This window comes from Bidens hawaiensis, unplaced genomic scaffold, assembly GCF_021521415.1.
Source record: "Bidens hawaiensis isolate Kalapana, Puna unplaced genomic scaffold, B.hawaiensis_p1.1 tig00033472_1, whole genome shotgun sequence".
In the NCBI taxonomy this organism is placed as follows: domain Eukaryota; kingdom Viridiplantae; phylum Streptophyta; class Magnoliopsida; order Asterales; family Asteraceae; genus Bidens; species Bidens hawaiensis.
Window position 1 is genome coordinate 176,416 of NW_027495726.1, and position 27,816 is coordinate 204,231.

Below are 27,816 nucleotides of genomic sequence, written 5' to 3' on the forward strand. Positions count from 1 at the left end.
ATTTGAGCTTTTAACAAGCTGATCTCAAGTAGTTCAAGAGCCGACTCGTCTCGTTTGCACCCTAGTTTTAATTTAAGCTCGAGTTCATATAAGCTTGCTTTATTTCTAGGATATTGTTAGAAGATCTCAAATTGCTCACGAACGAATTAGTTTGTTTATGTCCGGTAAGTTCATTATTATTTGATATTTTTATGTTATTTAATATATACGTAATGTTAGATTTTGAGATATAGACGTGGCAAGAACAAATATATTTTTGTATTTTTGTTACTTTAGTAGCATTATATAATCTATAATATATATAAACGAAAACATAAAAATCCTAGGTGTTGCGATGTGGTCGCTCCCCCTTTTTTTGGAGTCACCAGATTTGCTTGATTTTTAAATGGAGCATTCTCATTCATTTGACCCGAATTTATGAGTTTGGGTCTTACCAAACTCATATATTCCTTAAACGGGTTATAACATCTCATTAAATTAAAAATTATTCTCACCAAATTATTGATGTAAAACTCCTATAAAATAGGATATACCAAAAATTAATATCTTATTTATTTTAAAAAATATATATATATATATTATTTAAATAAAAAAACCAATTTTATAGTAAAAAAAATAAGCGGGTCTTGGGTCTCATCAAACCATAAGTATATTATTAACTTTCATAAATATTACTTATAATTAAAAAAACCAATTTTATTATAAAAAACATAAACGGGTATTGGGTCTCATCAAAACCATATAGCTTTTAAACCGGGTTATAACATCTCATTTATTTGCGAAACAATATATCATCAAACCATAATTATATTATTAACTTTCATACAATAAAAAAATATAAATTCAAAAATACATAAATAGTAGAACAAACAATATAAAACAACCCCCGTAATAAATCTTACGTGTCGCGATGTGGTCGCTTCCCCTTTTTTTGGAGTCATCAGATTTGCTTGATTTTTAAATAGAGGCTTCTTATGCATTTGACTCGAATTCATGGGTATGGGTCTTACCAAACCCAGATATTCCTTAAAAGGGTTATAACATCTCATTAAATTAAAAATTATTCTCATCAAATTATTGATGTAAAAATCCTATAAAATAGGATATAATAAAAATTAATATCTTATTTATATATATATATATATATATATATATATTATTTAAATTAAAAAACCAATTTTATTGTAAAAAAAAATAAACGGGTCTTCGGTCTCATCAAAACCATATAGCTTTTAAACCGGGTTATAACATCTCATTTATTTGTGAAACAATTTATCATCAAACCATAAGTATATTATTAACTTTCATACAATAAAAAAATATAAATTCAAAAAATAAATAAATATTATAACAAACAATATAAAACAACCCCGTAATACGAGGGATAAAAACTAGTTGTCTAATATCTATGATATTTTGGTTAATTTAAATGTTGAAATATGCAGAAACTTATACTGCATAAATTAATGTAAAGAATAAAAAAGGTAATAACACGTCTCCTAGCTGTATAATAAAGAGAGGTTTTGTACGTGTCAAGATAAGGTGTCACTATAAGTATCTTTCGGTGTTTATGAGTCTCCTAATTCATTATTTAAAGATTAAGATTGTGTTTATGATAGGATTAGTTAATAAAGTAATCACCCTATTTACTGGTTTCTAATTGTTTTCTAAGTTGGACGGCTATGCACGTTTATTTTAATGTTTGGATACAAAAAAAGTCATCAATTTTAAAGTCCCACTTATGACTTACCCTAAAAAAAGAAGTTGTATTTATCAATTTAATAACAATATATTATATATGGGAGAGTTTACTTCACTAGTATGGAGTTTGATGATGATTAAAATGTGGAGAAATGATTAACAATCTTAGGAAAATATGTTTTATATATACAAAGTATGTTTGAATTTGAACTCATTTAAGAAGATTGGTAAGTGGTAACTCATTTAATCGATACTACTTCGCCTGTGCTAAGCCTTGCTTTTCATGAACATGGGTTTGTTTGTATGTTCTTTGATTTGTATACTTATACGCACACGACATGATTCATATGCAAGTGAGTTATGCGTCGATCACACTCCTATATGCTATTATTGGTTTTCTTTAACAAGTGATAGTTTTAAATTAAGCATGGTTTGACTATGCATCAATGTCTTCTCTCTTTCCATAAAGTACTATTATATTAAATTGTTTGGTGTTTGGACATTTGTTGTTGATTTTAAGTATAGGATGAGTGAATCATATATCATTAGACTATATGTGCGTATTCTTCTTGTCATGAAATTAATAAGGAGTTTGTCTTATAACCAGTTGCTACAAATTCCCTTTTTTTCTGGTAAGTTGACCAACAATCTCCCTATTTTTTTATTATTACAAAAATATGCAAAATGTTATAGAGTTGCTACAAATTCCCTACTCATGCTAACATGTTGCAAAAGTAAATTATTAAATTAATACCCCCCCCCCCCCTTTTTCTTATATAATAATAACGCATCTTACCCAAATGATTAATATCATTGTTTCCAAGCTGGAATGATGGTCGATTATAGACTTTTTAACTATCAGAGCAGATGGAGGTTCCAACTCAACCACAGTTCGAATGTGGTGCGAGTGTGCGACAGTGCTTACTCTAGCAAATCTACAATAGTTATTTCATGCCACCTTTAATCGAAACTCAATCCTTATCCCACATTCAAACCAAACTTTCCGGATTTTACAAACATTCATGCATGAGCCCAACTTCTAAACATATTATTTCATATTCAAGATTCATTACCTCAGACATCAAGATAAGACGTGAGTTTGCTTCTTTGTAATCCCAAACACTCATTTTTTAAGTTGTAAAGGTGATGACTGGTTGAGAGAGAAAAGTAATGGTCATATCAAGATTAAATGAACTTATAAAGATGGTCTCTATCTTGACTAGAAAGAAGAGAAGCTATCCAACAAAGATAAAGGATATGTTATTGGTGATATCCCCACAAAGCTTAGGGATAATTTATCGATTAACATGATCTTTAGCATTTTAAGAGAAGATTGTAGAAGGTGATCTTTAATTACCTATTTTAAAGAGAAAATAATATATATTTTTTTCTGACGGAAAGTTAATACACCATTTTGGACTTGAACCTTCATCATTTGAGATAACAAATATATTGATACCATTGGGATACAAACGTTTTTGTGAGAAAATAGTAGCTAAAATCTTGTATTTTTGTTTTATAAAAGAAATTGAAAATTCTTATATTAATATTGCATTATTTCTATCAACTGGACCCTTGAATTTATTGCAAAAATATTAAATCTTTAGGTGAATAATTTCAAGATACATTTTATATTATGATTAAAAAGAGGCGACAAATTATATCCAATAACAAATTTCAAGATACATTAATTCTTTTAGTTATTCTTAAGGCTTAAAACTCTTTCAAAGATTAAAGATTTATTACTATTTTGTAAAATAAAAGATTGAATCACGAATTAAAAAAGATTGGAGAGTATATATATAACACTCCGATTGGTGATTGGAAATTTTAGATTTTAGAGATTGTCATTACATCTATTTATAATGTTTTACAATCTATAATATATATAAACGAAGATATAAAAATCCTACGTGTCGTGATGTGGTCGCTCCCCATTTTTTTGGAGTCACTAGATTTGCTTGATTTTTAAATGGAGGTTTATCATGCATTTGACCCGAATTCATGGGTATGGGTCTTACCAAACCCAGATATTCCTTAAACGGGTTATAACATCTCATTACATTTAAAAATTATTCTCACCAAGTTATTGATGTAAAAATCCTACAAAATAGAATATAATACAAATTAATATCTTATATATATATATTATTTAAATTAAAAAACCAATTTGATTGTAAAAAAAATAAACGGGTCTTGGGTCTCATCAAACCATAAGTATATTATTAACTTTTATAAATATTATTTATAATTAAAAAACCAATTTTATAGTAAAAAAAATAAACGGGTCTTGGGTCTCATCAAAACCATATAGCTTTTAAACCGGGTTATAACATCTCATTTATTTGTGAAACAATTTAGCATCAAACCATAAGTATATTATTAACTTTCATACAATAAAAAATATAAATTCAAAAAATAAATAAATATTAAAACAAACAATATAAAACAACCCCCGTAATACGGGGGATAAAACTAGTTAATAAATAGAGGAGATGGTGATGGAGATTACAAGGCTGTATGGACAATTGTGGAGAGGGTTTTGTATTTTCTTCTTTTTTTTCAATATTTTGTTTTTTAATGAGTAGTAAAATAGTCATTTTATATAATAATATATTTTTAACATCTATAATATATATAAACGAAATCATAAAAATCTTACGTGTCGCGATGTGGTCGCTATCCCCCCTCCCCATTTTTAGAGTCATTAGATTTGCTTGATTTTTAAATAAAGGTTTCTCATGCATTTGACCCGAATTCACGGATATGGGTCTCATCAAACCCAGATTTTTCTTAAACGAGTTATAACATCTTATTAAATTAAAAATTAATCTCACCAAATATTTGATATAAAAATCCTATAAAGTAGGAATATACTAAAAATTAATATATGATTTATTTAAAAAAAGATATATATTATTTATAATTCAAAAACCAATTTTATAATAAAAAAAATTAAACGGGTCTTGGGTCTCATCATACTCATATAACTTTTAAACTGGGTTATAACATCTCATTTATTTATAAAAAAATTATAATCAAACCATAAATATATTATTAACTTTCATACAATAAAATAATAAAAATTCAAAAAGTAAATAAATATTAGAAACAAATAATATAAAACAATCCCGTAATATATGGTATGAAAACTAGTATATTAATATTTGACTACAGATAATAAAATGAAAATCACACAGCTCAAATATGTAACATTTAAAAGTTATAGACATAAAAGCTGTGAATTGAGTCAAAGGAAAAGGTTAAAATAGGAATATAAAACCAAAAAGTGTGAAAAAGATTTTGTGGCTTTAAACATTTTGAGAGAAATAACAAAAAAAAATCATGACTCAAATTAATATAAATAAAAAACAAAAAAAAGTAAAGAAAAAAATAAAATATTTCACCCCTCTTTTTCGTTAAAATATGACAAAAAAAAACATAATATCGAAGAAAAAAGACACAATAACGAAAATAAATAAAAAACACAATGATAGATAAAAAAAGACACAATAAATCGCAAAATATAACACAATGTCGTGAAAAATTATAACACAATGTTGAGTAATATAGCATAATATCAAGTAAAAAGACACAATGAAAAAGAAAAAAAACACAATATATGATGAAAATAAAAAAAACAATGATAAATAAAAAGAACGTAATGATCTTTTTGTCCTCAACAGTGTGTGTCTTTTTTTTTTTGAATGAGGAAGTCGGGGGAAACAATTAATTTCTTTTATATTTTTTTTGTTTTTTATTTTGTGTTATGATGTCTTTCAGTAATTCTTTTATTATTTTTTTAAGACTTAAATCTTTCCCATCAAGCTAATTTTTGTCTTTTTTATAAAAAAAAAACTTAATCGTTGAATCAAATCATGTGTACTATTTGAGTACCTCAGTGAGGTAGTTGATTTCATTAGGTTATTGAATTGTAGGAAGGTTAGCAGATAACGTAATCCTTAGGTCGTTGAGAGAAACTCTTAGCATCATCCTCTTATTGGAATATAGTATTTAGGGTCTTAGTATCGAGCTCTCTATATATTGTAATGTTTATTGAATGAAATCTATATTCTAAATACCTAAGGTGACTCGTGGGCTCACACTAATAATAATATAGTCAGATATATAAAACTACTAGGTTGCCATGATCATCTTATTAGAGCTCTCTTGCTACAGGTTCCTTATACCATAGGCAGAAGGTCGAGGCTATCTATCGTGATAAGGATGAAATGTGAAATGTAAGAGTGTCACGTAGGCATGGGATGATTTCAGATCTTAGAACTAGTATTTTTTTTGTGAAATGCAATGTGAAATGTGGTTAGTGGAATGTGATGAGTGAGTTAAAGAACGTGTTTTAATGTTTAAATAAAGTGTGTTTTAGTTCTTTATATCTAGCGAACACGATTAATTTGATTGCTTTTATGACTGTAGGTGTTCGGAGTTTTAAAGAATTGATTTGGAGAGTGATGATGTCGTGATATCCCCCTACCATGTAGAGGATCCTCCAAGCGGAAACCAGTGGAAGACAATATTCTAACACATTTATGTTCACAGATAGTCTACAATAGCCTTCGATCGGATCTATTAAGCATTTGGAGCATCAATTAAATAAATGGTTTTCTTATTTTAACTAATAGAATATTTTAATTTTTTTTTGTATTTTTATAATTTTTATATTAACTACCTTTTTAAAATATGAAGTCAAATATGTAATATATTTTTGTATTTTAAAAATAAATTAAAATGGGTAGAATGGGAAAAAGTGGAACACGGTCTCGTCATAAATGGGAATGAATGAGAAAATTTTGAGAAAATGCTAATGTGACACTAATGTAGCATATGCGAATAACAAGGAAGCTTTGGATGGCTCCTTGTGACGTTACATGTTCGGTTTGAAAAACGTTAATATAGATTGAAGTAGCCTTATAGTTATTGCAAGAGCCTAAACCAAACTACCAAAGAGAATCACTTTATTTTATCATTGACTTATAATAATTAATATCATTATAATATCCAATTACCATTTTGTTTAACAACCATGACATTTTGCACGCTTATTACATCTTTCTTGACAATGCTCTGCAGTCTCGTTGCACCAATGTCTATCACGGCAACAACAATACTGATGTTTTCCATCGACAATCATTTCCCAACAACGCATGGCGCACCATGGACTTCCTTTAATTCCAGCCTTTAAAACACTATCAATCTCACTTGTTTGACCTATGAAATTTAAAATAATATTATGTGTGTTAATAAGAAATACATGTATATAAAATAAAAAAAAAAAGTTGATGATTAGAACATACCCTCGTTACCAATGAGTAAAGTAAGAAAGCATATATAAAAGATGACGAAACGTGAGTCGATGAGCTTGACCATGGTGACAGGCTTGTGAATAGAAAGAAATAAAGAGAGTTATGATGAAAGATGACCAAGATTAATACCATACTTATATAGTTATATGTGCAAATTATAATGTGTAATTCGATTACCAACATTATATGTAATATTATGACAGATTTTACCAATATCCACCGTAATTCCATTAAATTGTATGTTTATGACTTTATTATTGGAAAAAACACAAATATTTATAGAAGAAATATTAACAATATCAAAATGAATTGGAAAAAAACGTAAATATAAATGGAACTACGCATATAGAAAATACATTATTGGTCAAAAGTCAAAACAATAAAGTAAATGATCACTTTTTAGTCTTGATATATTTATTAGTCATAAATAATTACAAAATCTTCAATTCTAACATGTTTAAATATATACAAAGTATAATGTTGGTTATAATAAAAAAGTAGATAATTAGTTTATAGTTTTTAGACATATTGTTGGTCAACATGATATAGTTCATTATTTAATTTTACTTAAAACTTGTATTTACGATTTGTTCGGGGCGACCGGGCCGTTAAATGTAAACACAGTTTACGCGCTAAACTGTGGAAAAGTTAACTTATTCAAAAGTTTATATAAGACCAAATCTTCTATGTAAACCCATGTTATAGAACGTTGATAATATTTCAAAAGCTTATGTAAAAAAGTCAAGCACATTCTCTTAGGATCGTTAAATCGAATAAAAATACGATGTAAAAATGTTGAACCATGCACACATTACTATTGGTTAAACGGGTTGATAGTTCATAGAAAAACCGAGTTAAATATAATAGTCTAAACATTTTTAACTCCTTTTTTCCTTGTCAATTTTATCCTTAAATAGAAGCTTTCTTTTTAATTATAAAGAAAAATGTAACATCCTAGGCAAATCCTACATCGGTCGTGGACAGAATAGATCATTGAATCATAAGTAAATGCTCCACCACTTAAATTATCAACGTGTTTTAGGCTTAATGTTAGTGATGAGATGAGAGCTCCACAGTTGAGTGTGTTAATGTGAAAGGCGGGCTTTTGGAATTATGGCCATTCTGGAATGTAAATCATTACTTTTGGGCTTTTGATGGGCTAAGTTGGTGAATGGGCTTTAAAATTGGACACTAGATTTTCTAAACCACCGCTATATCAAAAAGGGACTACAATTTATTCTAGCTCCAAAACACTTTACAACTGTGTTTATCCGTGGGCCCACAACATGCTATGCCCCTGAGTCCTTGGCTTCAAGAAAGGCGGCTTATCGTTAGTTCAAAGAGACGGTTAAAGGTTACAATAATAGTTATAGATTAGACAATATCTTTGTTGAGAGATTTAGTTAATAGTTAATGGTTTCTTTTACGAAGTTGACATGTTTTATTACTAATAAGCTTGGAAGAAGCTAGAGCAAAAATGTATAAATTGTTATCTTTAGAGAAGTAGAAAAGTTACACCATCACAATTCTTACCCAATCTAGTTAAACCATGTCCGCACTGTTATTTGCCCAAAAGAATGAATTTGTCTTGATATTTTCCGCCATTTTGGAACTCATTGGTGTTGTACTATTGAAGCGTTTATCAATCAAGGCTCGCCATATAAACCAATGTATACATAAAAAGATTGTTTGTATCGCCTTCTTGTGTGGTGCTTGTATTGAACAATAATAATGATGTCACGAAACTTTGTTTCAATAGAAAAAAAAATTATGTGTTGTATCATTATCTAATTAAAAACCTGGCTAAAATTCACTTAGATAATTTGATGATATTTTGTGCGGTATAATGAGTGATGTAATTAGCTTAACAAAAGAATTACACTTGTAGCGACATGTTTAGATTTGTATCTAAACTAGTTTAAGTCATCTAATCCGTTTATGACAAGCATAACATGTTTAATTGACCATGAAAAACGGGTTAGCGTGTCATACTTCTCGTTCATAGAAATACTATAGTTTTGTTATTTTAAAGATGTTATGGATTTTTATTCAAAAATTTTATAATTTTTTCTTTTAAGGTAGTTACAAATTGTTCGTTAAATATATTTCGGATGGTACTTTTTGTTAACTTTCATCTTAATATCTTATTACGCTAATAATATATTTATTATTTGCTAACAATGTTAAACGAGTCATGCAAATATAAATAAAAAATGTGGTATTGGATGCTCAAGTGGCATACGGTATATCGTATGCCCATAGTATAAGTTTCGTCTCCACAAATAAACGATGTGGTATACGGTATACCCATACACTTAAAATTGGAAAAGAAGAAAACAAACGTGTAATATAAATATACACATTAAAAGTGTAGGAGGTCGGTGAGACGCGTTATATAAATCAATTAATGGAAACAGCCTTTGGAGCACCTGATTGGAAATTAATAAAATTTGTCCACCCTTCAACAACCTACAAGGCTACACCACTTGGTTCACAAAGTGACAAAAACATTTAGTCAATTACTTCTAGTTAAGTATTCCCTCTGTCCCAATTTAAATATTTTAATTTGACTTTTTAAGTCTTTCTTTTGCAACTTTGACTGTAAATATTTTTGTTCGTGTCATATAATACTTGATGAAAATTATATCAATGTAAAATACATTTAAAATCCAATCCATTCATATATTTTACATCAAGTATTATGTAACACAAACAAAAATATTATCGGTCAAAGTTAAACAAGAAAGACCGAAAATGTCAAACTAGGACATTTAAATTGGGACGGAGGTAGTATTAAAAAAGGTGTCAAATTGTTGAAAAGAAGTTCTATAAATGTGTATATGCAAGTATAAAGTAGGGCTACACGATCAACTCCACTAAACTACTATCAGACACGTGAACGAATAATGCAGCGGTAGATCTAGACTTGAAACATATGGGTAGCGCTCAATTTTTTTTCCATATTTCAAACAATGTTAACAAAACAAAAATATTTTTTTTCCATATTTTATACAATGTTAACGAATTTTTTTTCCATATTTCATACAATATCAACCATATTTGAACTTGAAGTTGGAATATTTAAACTTGATAATTAACCAATGTCATCGTTTTCTTTTCTTTGACGTTCAAAAATGTTGCTAATAAGAGATCGTTTACTCATCTTCAAAGTTTCATAAACAAAATTTGAACCAAAAACCTAATATCAATTCCAAAGTACACATAAACCTAAAGGCTAAAGCCCTAATTAATTTCAATTTAAACATAACCCTAAAAATACCTAATCAATTCCAATTTAAACATAAACCATAAATCCCAAATTAATTCCAATTTAAACATAACCTTAAATCCCTAAATACAAGAAATCTTACCAGAAAGAAGGAGAGGTCGAAGGTGGAGTGGCCTGGTGAGGTCAGGAGGTGGCTTGTGGCGGCAGCCGTGGTGAAATGGTGGTATGTGGTGAGCAGAGTCCAGAGAGGCACCGTGTGCTGTGTTCACAATATCCTGTATTTTTATTTTTTATTTTGTTAAAAGAATTATTTGGGTTACTGGGTTTTTTGGCTTAGGCTTTATAATTTATGTGGGTTTTCGTTGGGTTTAAGTATTAAATTGGATGCACTTAAAATACATATGGGTAACGCTATTTATTTTCAGGGATAACGAAACACGAAAACCGACCAAATTTATTTTTTTTACACTACCGCCGAAACACTGAAGGGTAGCGAAGGCTACCCTCCTCTTAAGCTAGGTTCGCCCCTGGGTTAATTAACACCCAACTGAACAAAACTTTATGTTTGTGCCAACGGTTTATTTCAGCTACCAAGTTTGTATTGTCTTATTTATATTTTCTAACATTCATAGTCCCATATGTTAATTCATTTAAAAAGCAATCACATGATACTCATAAATATTTTTGTTTTATAGCTAATAAGTTTAGTTAAACGTATATGATAAGATTAGAACTCAATAACAAAACATTAGGAACCTTTGAGGGTGTTTGGTGTTTGAAATTACTTATTTTAGCTTCTTATAGCTTATAATTTATGGGTTATAAATTATAAGGTGTTTGAGAAAGTTAGGTTTTATAAGTGGATAAGGTATAAGTTACAACATTGTAACTTTATGCCTTAAATAAGAAATCTCAAACACCCCCTTTGATGAATAACATAAAACAAAAACGTTATCAAACGTTTATGAATACAATTAAGCTTCTGATATCGTAACAAGCCTAAGAGGTTCTGAAAGTTCCAGACGCTAGCCTTAGATTTGTTCGAGGCTCAAGGGCGGAGAAAACAAAACACATGAGTCGTCCACACCGTATCTCCCTGGACACTCACAACAGACAATCATCCCTACCTATGACCCTCACTACTTAAGTTAAACCCTCCAGCCCAGCCCACTCGCCGTCACACACATACAATACATCTTTCCGATCTTCAGCTATTTTCAACACACACACACAGGTACATATATACGTACACGCTTTCTGTATCTATTATCTCCTCAATTTACTTACAGATCTACAAATTCTCTCTAGCTTACGTGTTTTCGATTTAATGCTTGTAATAATATGAAGTTTGATTCTCTCTGGTTAGGTTATGTGTGAATTTGAGAATATGCGTTTTTGCTATGTAATTCATTTTCGATTGATTATCAATCTCAATATCAATATGAAACTATTGACATAATAATTACGCGTAATTGTGACAGTGTGACACTGCTTGTGTTAAATTTTGTTTCAATCGATCTGAATCGTGTGTTTAGATAGAGATTCAGAATTTTGAATTAGTGTATGTTCGTATGCAATTTGGAGGTCGTAGACCTTAGGGGTGTAAATAAGCCAAGCCAAGCCAAGCCAAACCAAGCCGAGCCGAGCTCGTTTGACTTAAGAAAGCTCGAAATCAGCTCGTGAGTAATTGTTTAAGCTATTTTCTATTTATTAATTATTACATATATATTTATAATTATAGAGAAAAAATATAATACAATACTTATATTCATGAAATCGATCCATGAAATCACATCACAAGATTTTGAAATCGTCAATACGTATCCAATTAATCATTGGTTCACCGAAATAAACAGTTTTGGATCGTTAATCGATCAATTTTTTACCCTTCTTCACGAAACCTGTTTTGAGCGTAGTATGATTTTCTTGAGCGTTTTTTGCATTTTGGCTTTGAGCGTTTTGTTTTTGGCTTGAGCGTAATTCACGTACGTTTTTGTGCGTTAAGAATTATTGTACATTAACCTAACTCTATATTTATAACTATTTATAAAACATATATATTATTTAGTTATTTATATCTTAATTTTATATACGATAATAATTATATAAATATGTATTAAATAAAAGCCATTTAAATAGTAGGCTCGTTTAGGCTTGGTAGGCGGCTCGAACTAGATTAGTGAAAAGCTTGAGCTTGGCCTTGAACAAGCTTATTATTAGGCTCGAGCTTCTTTAAGCTTGGATTGATTTTGAGTTTTTTTCGAGCCAATATCGAGTAGCTTGGCTCGTTTACACTCCTGTCTAGTACTGTTTTTGAAATTTTACATCATCATTAGCTATATGATCATGGCAGAGTGATAACTATTAACTGGAAGAAAGCTTGATGTGCATGGATTTGAGTTACAAAACTAGAACTAAAACAAATGTTTAGCATGTGCTGTTTTTGATATTTTGTGCTTCTATTGGCTATACAGATGCTTCTGCTGTTATATATTATTCAATTTTTTAGTTTTGAAGGCATACGTGTCATCAGATGACTCAAATAGCATGTGCTGCTCATAGAATTTTTACTTGCTGATGCTGAATCTATGAACTAAAATAATAAATAAAGCTGAATTGAAAGTGTTGTCCTACTGTTTAGATTTGGATTCAAGGTGTTTTTCAATGCAATTTGTCATCATGATTACTTGTTGATGACTGATGAGCTACTTATGTATTATTCAGAGTTCACGGTACAAGATGGCAGCCAGTTCAGCAAGTGCCTTTTCGATTGGATCGATCACCTATGGTTCCAAAGCTAGCTCGGTTTCACAATCAAAAGCCTATGGAATGAAGTTCAACTCGCGAAACCATCTGACGACTTTCAATGGCCTCAAGGCAGTTCCGTCAAACAATGCCTCCAAATCATCATTCTTGGGCAACGAAAGAACCACAGTTCTTCAACAATCTTTCACCCAAAGAGCCCAAAATCAGAACCAAAACGCCTTTCAAGTTCAGGCTTCATTCAAGGTGGCGGTTCTTGGAGCTGCTGGCGGCATTGGTCAACCGCTATCTCTGTTAGTAAAAATGTCACCTTTGGTCTCAGATCTCCACTTGTACGATATAGCTAACGTGAAAGGAGTTGCAGCTGATCTCAGCCACTGCAACACTCCATCTCGGGTTAAGGATTTTACAGGAAATGATGAGTTATCCAACTGTTTAAAAGATGTGGATGTGGTGGTCATTCCTGCCGGTGTTCCAAGGAAGCCCGGTATGACCCGTGATGATCTTTTCAACATTAATGCCGGTATTGTGAAAACATTAGTCGAAGCTGTAGCTGATAACTGCCCTGATGCGTTTATTCACATCATCAGCAACCCGGTCAACTCAACAGTACCGATTGCTGCTGAGGTGTTGAAACAGAAAGGTGTATACAACCCGAAGAAGCTTTTCGGTGTCACAACTCTTGACGTGGTCCGAGCCAACACGTTTGTTGCTCAAAAGAAGAATCTGAAACTCATTGATGTTGACGTCCCGGTTATCGGAGGCCATGCTGGAATTACCATTCTACCCTTGCTGTCAAAAACCAAACCTTCAGTCACCTTTACTGATGAAGAAGTGCAGGTGCTCACCGTAAGAATCCAAAATGCTGGAACCGAGGTGGTTGAGGCCAAAGCCGGTGCAGGGTCTGCAACATTGTCAATGGCGTATGCTGCTGCACGATTTGTGGAGTCGTCTCTTCGTGCACTTGATGGAGATAGTGATGTTTATGAGTGTTCTTTTCTGCAGTCAGAACTCACTGAACTCCCGTTTTTTGCATCAAGAATTAAGCTCGGGAAACAAGGTGTTGAGGCTGTGATCTCTTCTGATCTTCAGGGGCTGACTGAATATGAGGAAAAAGCTTTGGAAGCTCTTAAATCCGAGCTTAAGGCAAGCATAGAGAAAGGTGTAGCCTTCGCAAATAAGCAAGCTGTGACCGCATGAAGTGGAATGTAACATAGAAGCAATTCTAGCGAGTTAATAACAAAGTCGCGGCCCGATGTCAAAACATTTATCTCCAGTTCTAAGTTTTTGTAGCAAGTTTTAAAACTTTGTGGTTACTAGTCGCTAGTATTGCATAATTTTGTTCATCGCATAATAAAAGCATAATATCGCATGCAAAAACGAGTCAAAAACATATGTTGTTACTGTAACATCCAATATTTTTACCAGAAATCATTACATGAACATTGACCTCCCCTAAAATGATGAAAGCGTGTACGGTCTCTTATAATAACCTCTCTATTATAAACTCGTGAAAGCGCCTTCGCAAAATTATGGCAGTCGTTGCATATTCGCAAGTCCTTAGCCACTCTTAACTTTGTCCCAGGTGGGGTTGCTAGAACTCCGAACGCCATTGCCAGTTTCTCACTGTGATACGATAACCTGGTATCGGTTATTTCAGCTTCATAGCCACCAATCTTCAGTTGTTTCTCTATCTCATCCAGCATCTCATAAATTTCAGTGATCCGGGAGTGTGAAGTATCATCGACTTTGAACTCATGTATTTCCCGTTTTACTTCGATTGTACTAGCACTCGGGGTCGTTTGGATTCCTTTCTCTTTCATCAGTTTCCTTGTTTCTATTACTTTCTCACAATTGCCAGCGGACGAGTACATGTTCAAAAGCAGGATGTAATCGCCTGCTTCTTGAGCCTTGAGCTCGATTAAATGTTCAATCACTCGTTCTCCAAGTTCAAGATTACCGTGCACTTTGCACGCCCCGAGCAAAGTTCTCCATATTGTCGCATCCGGTTTACATTTCATGGAAATTATAAGATCATACGCGTCTTCAACCAACCCCACACGACCCATGAGATCGACCATACACCCGTAGTAGTGGATATTAGGCACCATACCAAACTCTCTTTGCATACGATCAAACACCAACCTTCCTTCATCTAGCAACCCCGAATGACTACAACCAGAAAGCAACGCTGTGAACGTTTGCTCATCCGGTGAGACACCCATTCTATTCATTTCTCTAAAAACATTAATTGCTTCTCTTCCTCGCCCGTTACTAGCAAAACCCGAGATCATTGAAGTCCAAGAAACAATATCCTTGTTTGGGATTTGTTGAAACACTTCATAAGCTTTGTCCAACTGTCCACACTTCGAATACATCGCCACAAGCGAATTACACACGTTAAGAGCCCGTCCATAACCACGATCCTTAACATACCGATGGACCCGTTCACCAAACTCAAACGCACACAAGTTCCCACACGCCTGCAAAACCATCAAACACGTAACATCATCCGGCTCACACCCACACTCCCCACTCCACATCTTATCAAACACCTCCAACGCATCCCGCGTCCTACTGTAAGGCCCCGACACCGGTACCCTACTTTAGCGTTGGATTTACTCATAAACGCAGTTCTAAATATCAGAGTTAATTAAAACATTCGCGGAATATAAAAACTTTCATAAAACATTTCATAACAAAACACGTCTTGTCTTAAAACATCATTTTGTCTTTCAAATTTAACGAACATTAACTTAAACGTCTTGAGTCTTCCGATGCCAGCTTCTTATTCAGTGCCACGTGTCCTCTCAAGCGAGCTGCCTCATCCTACTCACCTGCGTGCATACTAAAAGTCAGCTACGCTGAGTGAGTTCCCTTCTTTAACCTGAACTCTGCTTTAGGCGAAAACATAACAAGGAATGGGGCTAGAAACTCACCTGAACTCTGCTTCTTCCTCTGATAGTTGTAAATCCCTTCTTTAACTGAGCTCGGCTGACTGTATAAGTTACACGTATCAATACTCGCCTGATCTAATCTGGTGGCCTAGTATTAGCTTACTTTTACTTATCGTTTTAATCTATTCTCTAATCGAACTTGACTTTAGGCGAAGTTAAACCTTAGGTGAACTTAGCTTTAGGCGAAATTGTCATCAGGCGAACTTGGCTTTAGGCGAAGTTGTCATCAGGCGAAGTTGTCATCAGGCGAACTTGGCTTTAGGCGAAGTTGTCATCAGGCGAACTTGGCTTTAGGCGAAGTTGTCATCAGGCGAACTTGGCTTTAGGCGAAGTTGTCATCAGGCGAAGTTCATCAGGCGAACTTAGCCTGCAGGCGAAGTTGTCGTCTGCAGCTACTGTTCGTTCTTAAATCCCTTAATCACCTTCGTTTCTTAACCAAATATCTCGATTTAGGTACCCACGGGATCGTCTGACCAGCGCCTACAAACCCCAACCATCAAATCGACCTAACATCGATGTTTAAAGGGTGCGATTTAGGCATATAGGTTACGGGTTCTTTTTATCAATCGATTAACCCATCAAATCATAACCATTTTCAGTAAGATTAGCTTTGTTGGATTCGTTTTTACTATACAAACTCAGATCTATCATTTCTCAAATCAAACCGAACCTATACGAACGATTTCTAACTATAAACGTACCTTGAACGAGTCGAACTACGAACCCGGTTAAGCCTTGATGTTGTTTTGGTCCGTCACGACGTTCCAGCACCAACAAGCTCGGTTTTTCGCCTTCGGATCTTGGTTCGGGTTGTGTGTGTTTTGGGTGTGTGTGTATGGAAATGAGGATTAAATGGTGGTTAATGGTATTTATATTTAGGGATCATGGGCTTAAGCCCATGGACTCTCCTTCCTTCTTTCATAACCCATATCCATTACCCAACACTAGCCCGACCCATACCAACTCCTACTCTATTTATTTATTTCCCGATAACCCGAGTAAACTTTCCCTCTATTATTAAGTAATATAATTAATATCATTTTGGAAATTTCGGGATGTTACAAGTCTTCCCTCCTTAAAGAGGTTTCGTCCCCGAAACCTAACTTATTCCCTATAAAAGGAAAACTTCTTATATTTACACACTTTATTGAATCGTCTTTGCTTTCTGAGTTATCCTTCTTACTCCTGACTTGTAGTCATCGAATGGTGGTCATGTGTTTTAGCTATTTAAGGTAGCTCGTCCATGAGACCCTCGATGTACCAAGACTCATCTCATCCTTCCAAGGCTTCGATTAGTACTTTTAACACTATTGTCTAAAACAACCTTTCATCATAGCATAATAATCATTCATAACCAAACTCAATATATTACACGTCACTGATAAACATAAGTTTTAAACCTTAACACAAAACAAGTCCTTAAGCAAAAGTAACTTAATAAAACCATTGCATGAGCAATTATTCCTTCATCAGGTGTTCCTCTCTGCAGTTTCCCCAAGTCTTTATCCTTTCGCACCTCCCGCCCCTGATTCCTTGCAATCCCTAGCCATGTGGTCAGCTTTTCCGCATTTGATACACTTTGGACGATCAGGGCATTCTCGGGAGTAATGCCCACTCTTTCCACACCGATAGCACCTGTTTGTCCCAGTCCTGCATTCTCCGTGGTGCACTCGCCCACATGTCTTACATGCATCCTTGTTCCCAACCTTGGCCTTCCTCTCATCAGTTGTTGTCACCATCTCGCCAGACCGCTTAGCAGAGGTAGCCCATTTCTTTTCCTTCTTTTCCTCCACCGTTATTGCTCCCCCACAATCTCTAGCTAAGTGACCCGACTTACCACACCTATAACATTTCTGGTCCTCGGTGCAATCACGAGTTATGTGTCCCTTCTTCCCACATCGGTAGCACTGATTTGGACCAGCCTTGCATTCTCCTAGGTGCATCTTCCCGCACACTTTGCATGTTTCCCTCCCCGCAACCTTTGGTATCTTTTTCCCAGCATACTCCACGACATCTACAGATCTTTTGGTTCCTTTCGCTCCTCCCTTATCATCATCACCTTTCTTACCGTCTTCTCCTGCCTTTTCAGTGGCCCTTGCATGGTTTTCGGCAGACTTGTCAGTACAAAATTTCTTCTCTGCAGCAGCTACAGCGTAAGAAATGGCAAATTGAGCAACATGATCCAGATGATACCCTTCATTGCTGCTTGGTCCTTGCAAAGTTTCACTTTTCTCCTTTTTCGTGGTAGTAACTAGTTCTTCAGAAGGTTCTCGGACAACGCGTATTCCAAGAGGACGTCCAGTGTGACCTCCCTTACCAACAAACCTTCTTGCTCCAGCCATTAGTATTCAAAAAGGGAAAACACAAACATCATCACTCAAGGAACTATTTAGTACAAGGATAGCAAGGCTAACAGGTAATAACAGTGGCCAGCTGTGACTAGCTGATCACGTTGCATTCCGTGTCCTATACACTTCCCTTTATGAGTCTCTTTGTGCTGGTTCTACTTAAGCAGTTAGTCAAATCAAACAATCAATTATTCCTATTCCTAACCTGCACTCATTCTTCATTTAGCAAATAAGCCAACATTAACATACACCATTTACCATACACTTTACCTTTACTGAGCTTGCTTGAGTGACACATGGCTATCTTGAACTGGCATCTTCTTTCTTTCTCATTTTAAATCTCATTCTCTGTTCGAGTCTAAGCATGTAGGATGCTTAAATCTCTCGAACTTATGCTCTGATACCAACTTGTAAGGCCCCGACACCGGTAGCCCTACTTTAGCGTTGGATTTACTCATAAACGCAGTTCTAAATATCAGAGTTAATTAAAACATTCGCGGAATATAAAAACTTTCATAAAACCTTTCATAACAAAACACGTCTTGTTTTAAAACATCATTTTGTCTTTCAAAATTAACAAACATTAACTTAAACGTCTTGAGTCTTCCGATGCCAACCTCTTATTCAGTGCCACGTGTCCTCTCAAGCGAGCTGCCTCATCCTACTCACCTGCGTGCATACTAAAAGTCAGCTACGCTGAGTGAGTTCTAGTTAATCGTACGCCATACAATACAACACATACATACATATCCGAAGATACATATCCATACTTCACTAGTTACCCTTCTGTTCTACATACATACTTGCTACCATACATACATACATATCTACAATCACTAACCTCAGTCTACCGAGAGTACGTTCATAGTCCGCCGTCTATACCTGTACTCACGATCGTGAACACGTAAAAGGTCTGCCGTCCTTACCTATGTTCACCATTCATGGTACGTACAAGGTCCGCGATCCTTCCCTATACCATCATACATCCACAACACGTACAAGGTCCACGATCCTTCCCTATGTTGCAACCTAATTCATAGCACGTACGAGGTCCGCAGTCCTCCCCCATGCTAAAGCACGTATAAGGTCCACAGTCCTTTCCTGTGCTGACGCCTACCTATATTACGTATAAGGTCCGCGGTCCTTATCTACGTTACGTATAAGATCCGCCGTCCTTATCTACGTTGGCGTCTATCTCCTATAACACGTATAAGGCCTGCCGTCTCTATCTACGTTTACATCTATCATCTACATCACGTATAAGGCACGCAGTCCTTAACTACGCCATCACCTGCCAAGTCTATGTCCAACAGAAGTTAGAGGGATTTGCCATCCTAACTTACTATGTCGAACGTAGAACTCACATACCATTCGTGTACCTGTATACACATACTTCACATATACAATAATTACATCATAGCATAAAAACATTCTAGGCGTTCTTTACATCCTTCATTTAACAACCATACCCCTTGTCGTTACGTGCAATATCCGAAGATCGTTCACGCCCCGATAAGTATTCATTTGTAATATTCATACATCTTCGATATATAATATTCGTACCTTTATTTTTAACCTGACAGTACGCGCAATATCCGAAGATCGTTCGCGTACCGACAGGCAATCATTCATATCCATCACATATATCACATATGGCATACACTTATCACTTATGATAAATGTATTAACAACACATCGAGTATGCACACAGCCCCGAAAACATAACAAGGAATGGGGCTAGAAACTCACCTGAACTCTGCTTCTTCCTCTGATAGTTGTAAATCCCTTCTTTAACTGAGCTCGGCTGACTGTATAAGTTACACGTATCAATACTCGCCTGATCTAATCTGGTGGCCTAGTATTAGCTTACTTTTACTTATCGTTTTAATCTATTCTCTAATCGAACTTGACTTTAGGCGAAGTTAAACCTTAGGCGAACTTAGCTTTAGGCGAAGTTGTCATCAGGCGAACTTGGCTTTAGGCGAAGTTGTCATCAGGCGAAGTTGTCATCAGGCGAACTTGGCTTTAGGCGAAGTTGTCATCAGGCGAACTTGGCTTTAGGCGAAGTTGTCATCAGGCGAACTTAGCTTGCAGGCGAAGTTCATCAGGCGAAGAACTTAGCTTGCAGGCGAAGTTGTCGTCTGCAGCTACTGTTCGTTCTTAAATCCCTTAATCACCTTCGTTTTTTAACCAAATATCTCGATTTAGGTACCCACGGGATCGTCTGACCAGCGCCTACAAACCCCAACCATCAAATCGACCTAACATCGATGTTTAAAGGGTGCGATTTAGGCATATAGGTTACGAGTTCTTTTTATCAATCGATTAACCCATCAAATCATAACCATTTTCAGTAAGATTAGCTTTGTTGGATTCGTTTTTACCATACAAACTCAGATCTATCATTTCTCAAATCAAACCGAACCTATACGAACGATTTCTAACTATAAACGTACCTTAAACGAGTCGAAATACGAACCCGGTTAAGCCTTGAGGTTGTTTTGGTCCGTCACGACGTTCCAGCACCAACAAGCTCGGTTTTTCGCCTTCGGATCTTGGTTCGGGTTGTGTGTGTTTTGGGTGTGTGTGTATGGAAATGAGGATTAAATGGTGGTTAATGGTATTTATATTTAGGGATCATGGGCTTAAGCCCATGGACTCTCCTTCCTTCTTTCATAACCCAAGTCCATAACCCATATCCATTACCCAACACTAGCCCGACCCATACCAACTCCTACTCTATTTATTTATTTCTCGATAACCCGAGTAAACTTTCCCTCTATTATTAAGTAATATAATTAATATCATTTTGGAAATTTCGGGATGTTACACCTACCATTCCTCATATAACACGAAACCAACACATTCCACGCAACCGTATCTCTTTGCGGCATTTCATCAAACACCTGGTGTGCATCCTCACCCTTCCCACAACCCGAATAAAACTCGATCAAAGTCGTCATTAAACGAGTATCCGAACAATACCCATCTCTCAAAACCCTCCCGTGAATCTGTTCCCCACCATAAACCGAACAATTTCGTATACAAGATTTGATAACAAAGGAACAAGATTGAGGATTTGGGCGTATATTATTATTATTATTATTATTATTATTATTATTATTATTATTAAAATTAAAACCCATTTGGCGCATCATATCCCTGTAGACAAAAAACCCTCTTTTGGGATGATTGCTGATTGCATAAGCTCTGGTCATGCGGTTGAGAAATGGGACGGAGTATGTTGGGTGGTGAATGAGTGATGTGCGAAGAAGGTGTGCGTGGATTTGAAGGAGTTGAGTTGTTTGGGTGGTGGATTTGATGAAGGATATTAATGATTCCAGGTGGGTTTGGGTTTGTGTGTACATTGTTCACGGCGTTGGCGGTGGTGGTGGCCGGAAACAAGACTGGCAAACTGCAATACTGATACGGGCCAGGGGGTGTTAGGGATTTCTTATTCTAACTCCTTATAACTTTTCATTAAGTTAATAAGTTACAACATTGTAACTTATGTAACTTTTTATCTCACAATATAATCAATTCCAAACACCTTATTACTTTTCAAAAAGTTAATAAGTTGGTGAAAATAAGCAATCCCAAACACCCCCTAAATGTTACGTTACGTAAAATTTGAATTATTAACCGTCTGTTTTATACCTTAATCATCTTTCAAATTGAAAATGGATTAATTTTGTTGGAAACAGAATCCGAAGGTCAGCCAATTGGTCCGCTCATGCTCATGACCAGAGTTTACTAGTTTTGTCATGTCTTGGACTCATCAGGCGAGCTGCAACAGCTCGTAACCAGCGATGCGTTCGTCGTGCAAGCACAACTAGGAATGCACACCTTCTTTCCCGCTGAGGTCGTGCCCGATGAAGCTCGGGGCGGGCCAACAAACCCAAACATTTCAACATAATTCAAGCATCTCAATCTTCAAATATTTTGTATGTGACACTAAGGTCTAAAAAATAAAAATTGTATCGCTTTCTCTTATTATAAATTTCCAAATATGCAACATAGAATAAAAATAGAGAAAATCTCTGAAACGGTTATTCTTATTTGTTGACCAACAAAAATTTCTAAAATGTCCATGATAAATTGAACGTTTCCCATCTTATTAGTTTTATAAAGTCGTTCCTTCTTTAAATAGTAGTCTATATTTTATAAAGTCGTCCGCATTGTTATAGCATTGTGCTCTCTTTTATAAAGTAGTTCCCTTCTTATATTTTACTTTAAACCGTTCTCCGAAATGTGTTCAATTAAATTTGTTTTTCAAAAATTCTTCACAAATTGGTTTGATTTTAAAACATTTCACGATATATTAGTCTACGACGGAGACATTGATTCCAATAGAGACAACTTGCAGACAATAGCGTCGCTACCTTCCTTTTCTTAAGATACACCGTTGGGTCTGCCCATAAATACTGACATGTGGTGATGACTTGTTGGTTGATTAGAAAGTCGTCTGACAAAAAAAAAATTATGAAGGTGACAATATTTTTGATGGATATTCAAGGAATATTGGTTGGTCAAGAACAAATCATCCTTGATAAAAATGTTTAGAATCAACATTTTGGGATTTCCCCATCAATATATGGTGGTTATTTCCAAGGAAACCACCACAGTGCCCTCCAAAGTCAAAATCATACTTGATTTATGTAAAGCTATTAAGAAAAAGAAAAAATTCCTAAAATAGCCCATTTATAAAATGTGGTTCCAAGTTTGTCCTCTAAAATTCAAGTTTTTAACTTTGTCCCTTTGGCATCTCGTCGCCGACGACATGTTAGCGAACACCGACGATGTGTTAACATAACATAGGGTTCACAATGTGTTATGTTGCTAACATAGGGTAGCAGCGATGCATTAATGTTTAAAGCAGGGGTTCCACGATGCGTTAGTTGATAGCGCATCGCTGCTACCCTATGTTAGCAACATAAACGCATCGTCAACCCTATATTATGTTAGCAACATAAACGCATTGCCGGCGACTTGTTGGCATAACATAGGGTTGACGATGCGTTTATGTTGCTAACATAGGGTAGCATCGATGCGTTATCAACTAACCCATCGTGGAACCCCCGCTTTAAACATTAACGCATCGCCGCTACCCTATGTTATAGCAACATAACGCATTGTCAACCCTTTGTTATGTTAACACATCGTCGGTGTTCGCTAACATGTCGCCGGCGACGAGATACCAAAGGGACAAAGTTGTAAACTTGAATTTGAGGGGACAAATTTGGAACCACATTCTATAAATGGACTATTTTGGGAATTTTCCCTTAAAAAAATCCCATATCTTACCTTTTTTATTTAATTAACATTTTATTTAATCCGATTGCCAAAACCCATTACACACTTTAATAGTTATGGTTATTCATTTTCTGTTGTAATTTTAAAAAAAAATATTTAAATATTCTTCAAAAGTAAGTAAATAGTTCCAACACATATAAATTGCCGGGTCGAAGCATATGGTTGCCAGGTTGGTTAAATGCTGTTAATGAGAATAGTAATTCACTATTCTTAACAATAGGTCCTGGAGACTTTTTGGTTCATCATGCTATTGCTCTGGGTTTCTTTATTAGAAAGAATCTATTTTTTTTATGTTAATTTAAAAATATAGTAATACTAGATACTAGATAATAGTAGAGGGGCGGATGTAGCCAAGTGGATCAAGGCAGTGGATTTCGTAATTTATTGGAAAATCCACTTTGATTCTCTATCAACCAATAATGTGGGACCATTAACATGGTTAAAGCTAAATTGTTTGAAGTCCAGACGCGGCATGGTATTCTTTCTACCACCGCAAAAACTTGTGCTCAAAAAATTCTGCTGTAGATCAAACTGTTATTGCAAAAATACGTGAAACTAAAATAGAGAAGTATTCTATGATAAGTAATCTGATAATTCATGAATCACTTAACCAAAAATCAATCTATAAGTTTCACAAAATATTTACAGGCAAAAGAAGAAATGAAATCCTCTTGCGTGCGTGGTACCGATGTGACGGGCGTTTTTTATGGACGCATGGACGGCCCTAGCATGTGAGTTTGGGTGTCAGCCGACCAAGAATTTTTTATACAGAGTCCCATGTAAAGATTTTGTGGACATACACACACAAAATAATGAACATGTTTCAACTTCAGAAATTTAACAAAAATAGCAAATAAACAAAATATTAACATTTAACAAGCATAGACCTATAACTTATAAATAAATTAACAAATAGGAACCCATCATAAACTGAATGGTCCGTTACCCATTATAACTCACTTTGAAAAATTAAGCCCACCTCATTTAAGCCCATTACTAAGTACCTTCTTATTCTCATAGTCTCATTAATTAAATAATTACCTAGTAACTGTTATAAACATTTCTTATGAGTATATATTTTGTTTGAACAATTAAATATCTGCACGTTATAGGGTTTGAACCCCTAACATTTTATACTTGGTCTCAACATCTAAGTAATAGCATAAAATGCCTACAAGCATTATAATTTAGTTTTAAAACCATCAATTAACCAATCATTCATTGACACATTTACTGTTTCCATGTTTACTCCCAACTCCCAAGCATGTGATAACCATCCACCATCCTAGTCGGAAGCTTTACCTAAGGCATATACGACATAAATAATTAGTATAGTATTCCAGTAACAAGTATATATGATGAGATAGCTAAACGATTCACCACATCACAAACTGCCAAAATTTTACTCAATCAATAAATGTATCGTACATAGTCAGTTTGGCGTATGAAGGCGGAGAATGGAGTGCAATCTGTCATATGAACCTTCGAATCGGCGTAAAATACGTCCATGGGGGCCTTTGACGCCCATTTGAAAACCAAAAATTCTAATTTAGACCTTATAAACTCGTTTTCGGTCTCGTACTTCTTATACTTGCTTATAATCATCATGATTACAAGTGATGAAACAATTCCCATAGTTCTAATCACATTTTCAATATCATTACTATTGGGTGCAGATTTTTTATCCTCAAGATTAACTACGATTCAAGGATTCCGAGCTATCATACAGACACGAATATTTTGAGGATGATGTTTGACTAATTCAGCTGTCCTATATTATTTATGTTTGTTTTGCAGATAAGACCACGTGATTAATGTGATTATAAGAACGTGGGATAGCAACGGATATTATTTGAACTTCGTCAACATGAACGTGGGCAGCAACGGATCATGGGAGACTTAGTCTAGGGTTTCCGGATTATTCGGAATTTCTGTTGTAATATTTGCTTATTTAAATGAGCTAATTAAGATCGATTGAGAACACACACTTCACTTGTTTAGCTACTAGCACTCATTGTATCACTTAGCATACGATCGTTTATCAGCTCCACCACTTGTAACCACCTTTTTGTTTTTAATAAAATTGACGGTGATAGTTTTCACCGTCCGGGGGTTTTTTGTGCCGGAGATTCTAACAATCAAGGGCTTTTTCCCTCGTAATCAAATCATCGTGTTCACTTATTTTTCGTTCGTTCAAGCACTGTACCTCACGTACTAATTTGATCAAAAATTACTTTGTTAATTTTTGACCGAAACAATTACTAACATCCAAACTAATACCACTTGTATTTATATTGTCAAATCATTTTTCCAACATCGATATTATTAACTATTACAAACAGTTCAATGCCATCGTACCACTATATTGTACAACTTGAACTCATATTTGAACAGTACTTTTGACCCATCTACATTCTAATAAATCTTTTTATTAACTTGTGTTTTCCATACAATGGTGTAGAGCTGTTCAAAAAGCTCACGACTCGAAGCTCGTTCGAAACTCGCTCGTAAAAAGCTCGAAGAAAGCTCGCTCGAAATCGGCTCGATTGTAAACGAGCCGAGCCTAGCTCGACTCGATTTCTAAACGAGCCGAGCCTGAGCTAGCCCCGGCTCGACTCGAGCTCGCTCGATTGGCTCGAACTATTTTATTTTAATTTATTATATATATATACATGCATATAATTATCGAGCCCAATTATTTTAACACATGGGCTTTCCTTTAATCCAGCTCAATTTCCTTTCTCACTCCATAGTTCGTATTCATAATTCCATATACTGAATAACTGAAATATGGGACATCATAATTCACACACTAAATAATCAGTATACGTTCCATTTTCTACCCTAACCCTAGCCGCTCATATTCACCTCTGCCGCCAGCCGCCGCTCATATTCACCTCCGCCATCGGCCGTCGCTCATAGATAATACTTTTCTGCTTAATTTTGTATTTGGTTTGGTTTAGACTTATTGAACATATTTTGTTTTCGATGGTGTTATTAGACGTATTTATTTGTTAGTATTTGGTTGGTGTTGATCTTAACGTCATATTTATTTAGTTTAGCTTGATGGTTGCATATAATTTTTATTATTACAGGTAAACTCGAGCCAAATCAAGCCGAGCCGAGCCGCCTCGATTTAAAACCGAGCCGAGCGTGAGCTCAAATTTTTAGCTCGATTAAGAGCTCGGGCTCGGCTCGATTTAAAACCAAGCCGAGCTTGAGCTCAAATTTTTAGCTGATTAAGAGCTCGAGCTCGAGCCGAGCCAACTCGATTGATTATCGAGCCGAGCTTGAGCTTGCCTTGGCTCGGGCTCGGCTCGGCTCGTGAACAGGGCTACAATGGTGTATACATTAACATCATATTACGTTGTAACCCTTGGATATTATCAATATTAGAGCACTACTATCCAGGGATAAGCAAAATCGGGACCGATTTGGTACCGTCGGTATCGAATCGTTACCAAAGTTTTAAGTTTCGGGATCGGTACGGTACCGGTATTTCCCGACTCCGGTATCGGTATAATCCCGGTACCGGTACCGAACCGAATATTTCGGTACCGGAACCGGTACCAAGAATTAGGGATTTTCGAGATCGGGACCGGTCGGTACCGGTCCGGTACCTTGCTCATCCCTACTACTATCAACAAGATTTTAAATATAATATGTAATTTTAATTTTTTTTTGTTTCACATATTTTTTTTTCTATTATATATTCTTATAAATATTATAAGTCATATTATATGTAATTTACTCTAACTAAAGTCATATTTCAAATATATGATCATACTTGATTGTTATTCAACTAATACTTGAACATAAAGTATATGATATTCAAAATATATAGTTCATATATATAGTGTATAAGAATCACTAACCTTTGCCTCGGGAAGATTCCTTAGCATACCTTGATTGTTGACTTCCAACAATTAGAATGCATAATGTATGAGATAAATTCAACATCATTCCTCTTTTTTTTTTTAAGAAGTTATATAAGGTGATTATATAGAAACATAGATATTACATCAACATAGCAGGTAGGTAGGTAACAAGCTGTCCCGCCACCCCTTTCTAAATTGCAAACCCTAACCTGCTAAAGACATACCCCTGCCCCTTTGGAGTCGACACATTGCTATGCACAACCCGTTGGACCCTGGTTAGGAAACAGATAGCTTCCGGTGCCAAGG

The 27,816-nt window shown here is 34.9% G+C and overlaps 2 protein-coding genes across 2 annotated transcripts; one reads left to right on the top strand and one right to left on the bottom strand.

The window, feature by feature from the left end:
- Positions 1–11,343: 11,343 nt before the first annotated feature.
- LOC143584826 (malate dehydrogenase, chloroplastic-like) lies at positions 11,344–14,373 on the top strand. Its single transcript, XM_077066778.1, has 2 exons — positions 11,344–11,485; positions 12,978–14,373. Exon 2 carries the CDS (start codon positions 12,991–12,993, stop codon positions 14,212–14,214), a length of 1,224 nt encoding a protein of 407 aa, XP_076922893.1. The 5' UTR covers positions 11,344–11,485; positions 12,978–12,990; the 3' UTR covers positions 14,215–14,373.
- Positions 14,374–14,386: 13 nt separating this feature from the next.
- LOC143584825 (pentatricopeptide repeat-containing protein At3g47530-like) lies at positions 14,387–21,727 on the bottom strand. Its single transcript, XM_077066777.1, has 2 exons — positions 21,152–21,727; positions 14,387–15,588 (listed from the first exon to the last, which is right to left on the bottom strand). The coding sequence occupies exons 1-2, from the start codon at positions 21,685–21,687 to the stop codon at positions 14,436–14,438; spliced, it is 1,689 nt and encodes a 562-aa protein (XP_076922892.1). The 5' UTR covers positions 21,688–21,727; the 3' UTR covers positions 14,387–14,435.
- Positions 21,728–27,816: the final 6,089 nt, after the last annotated feature.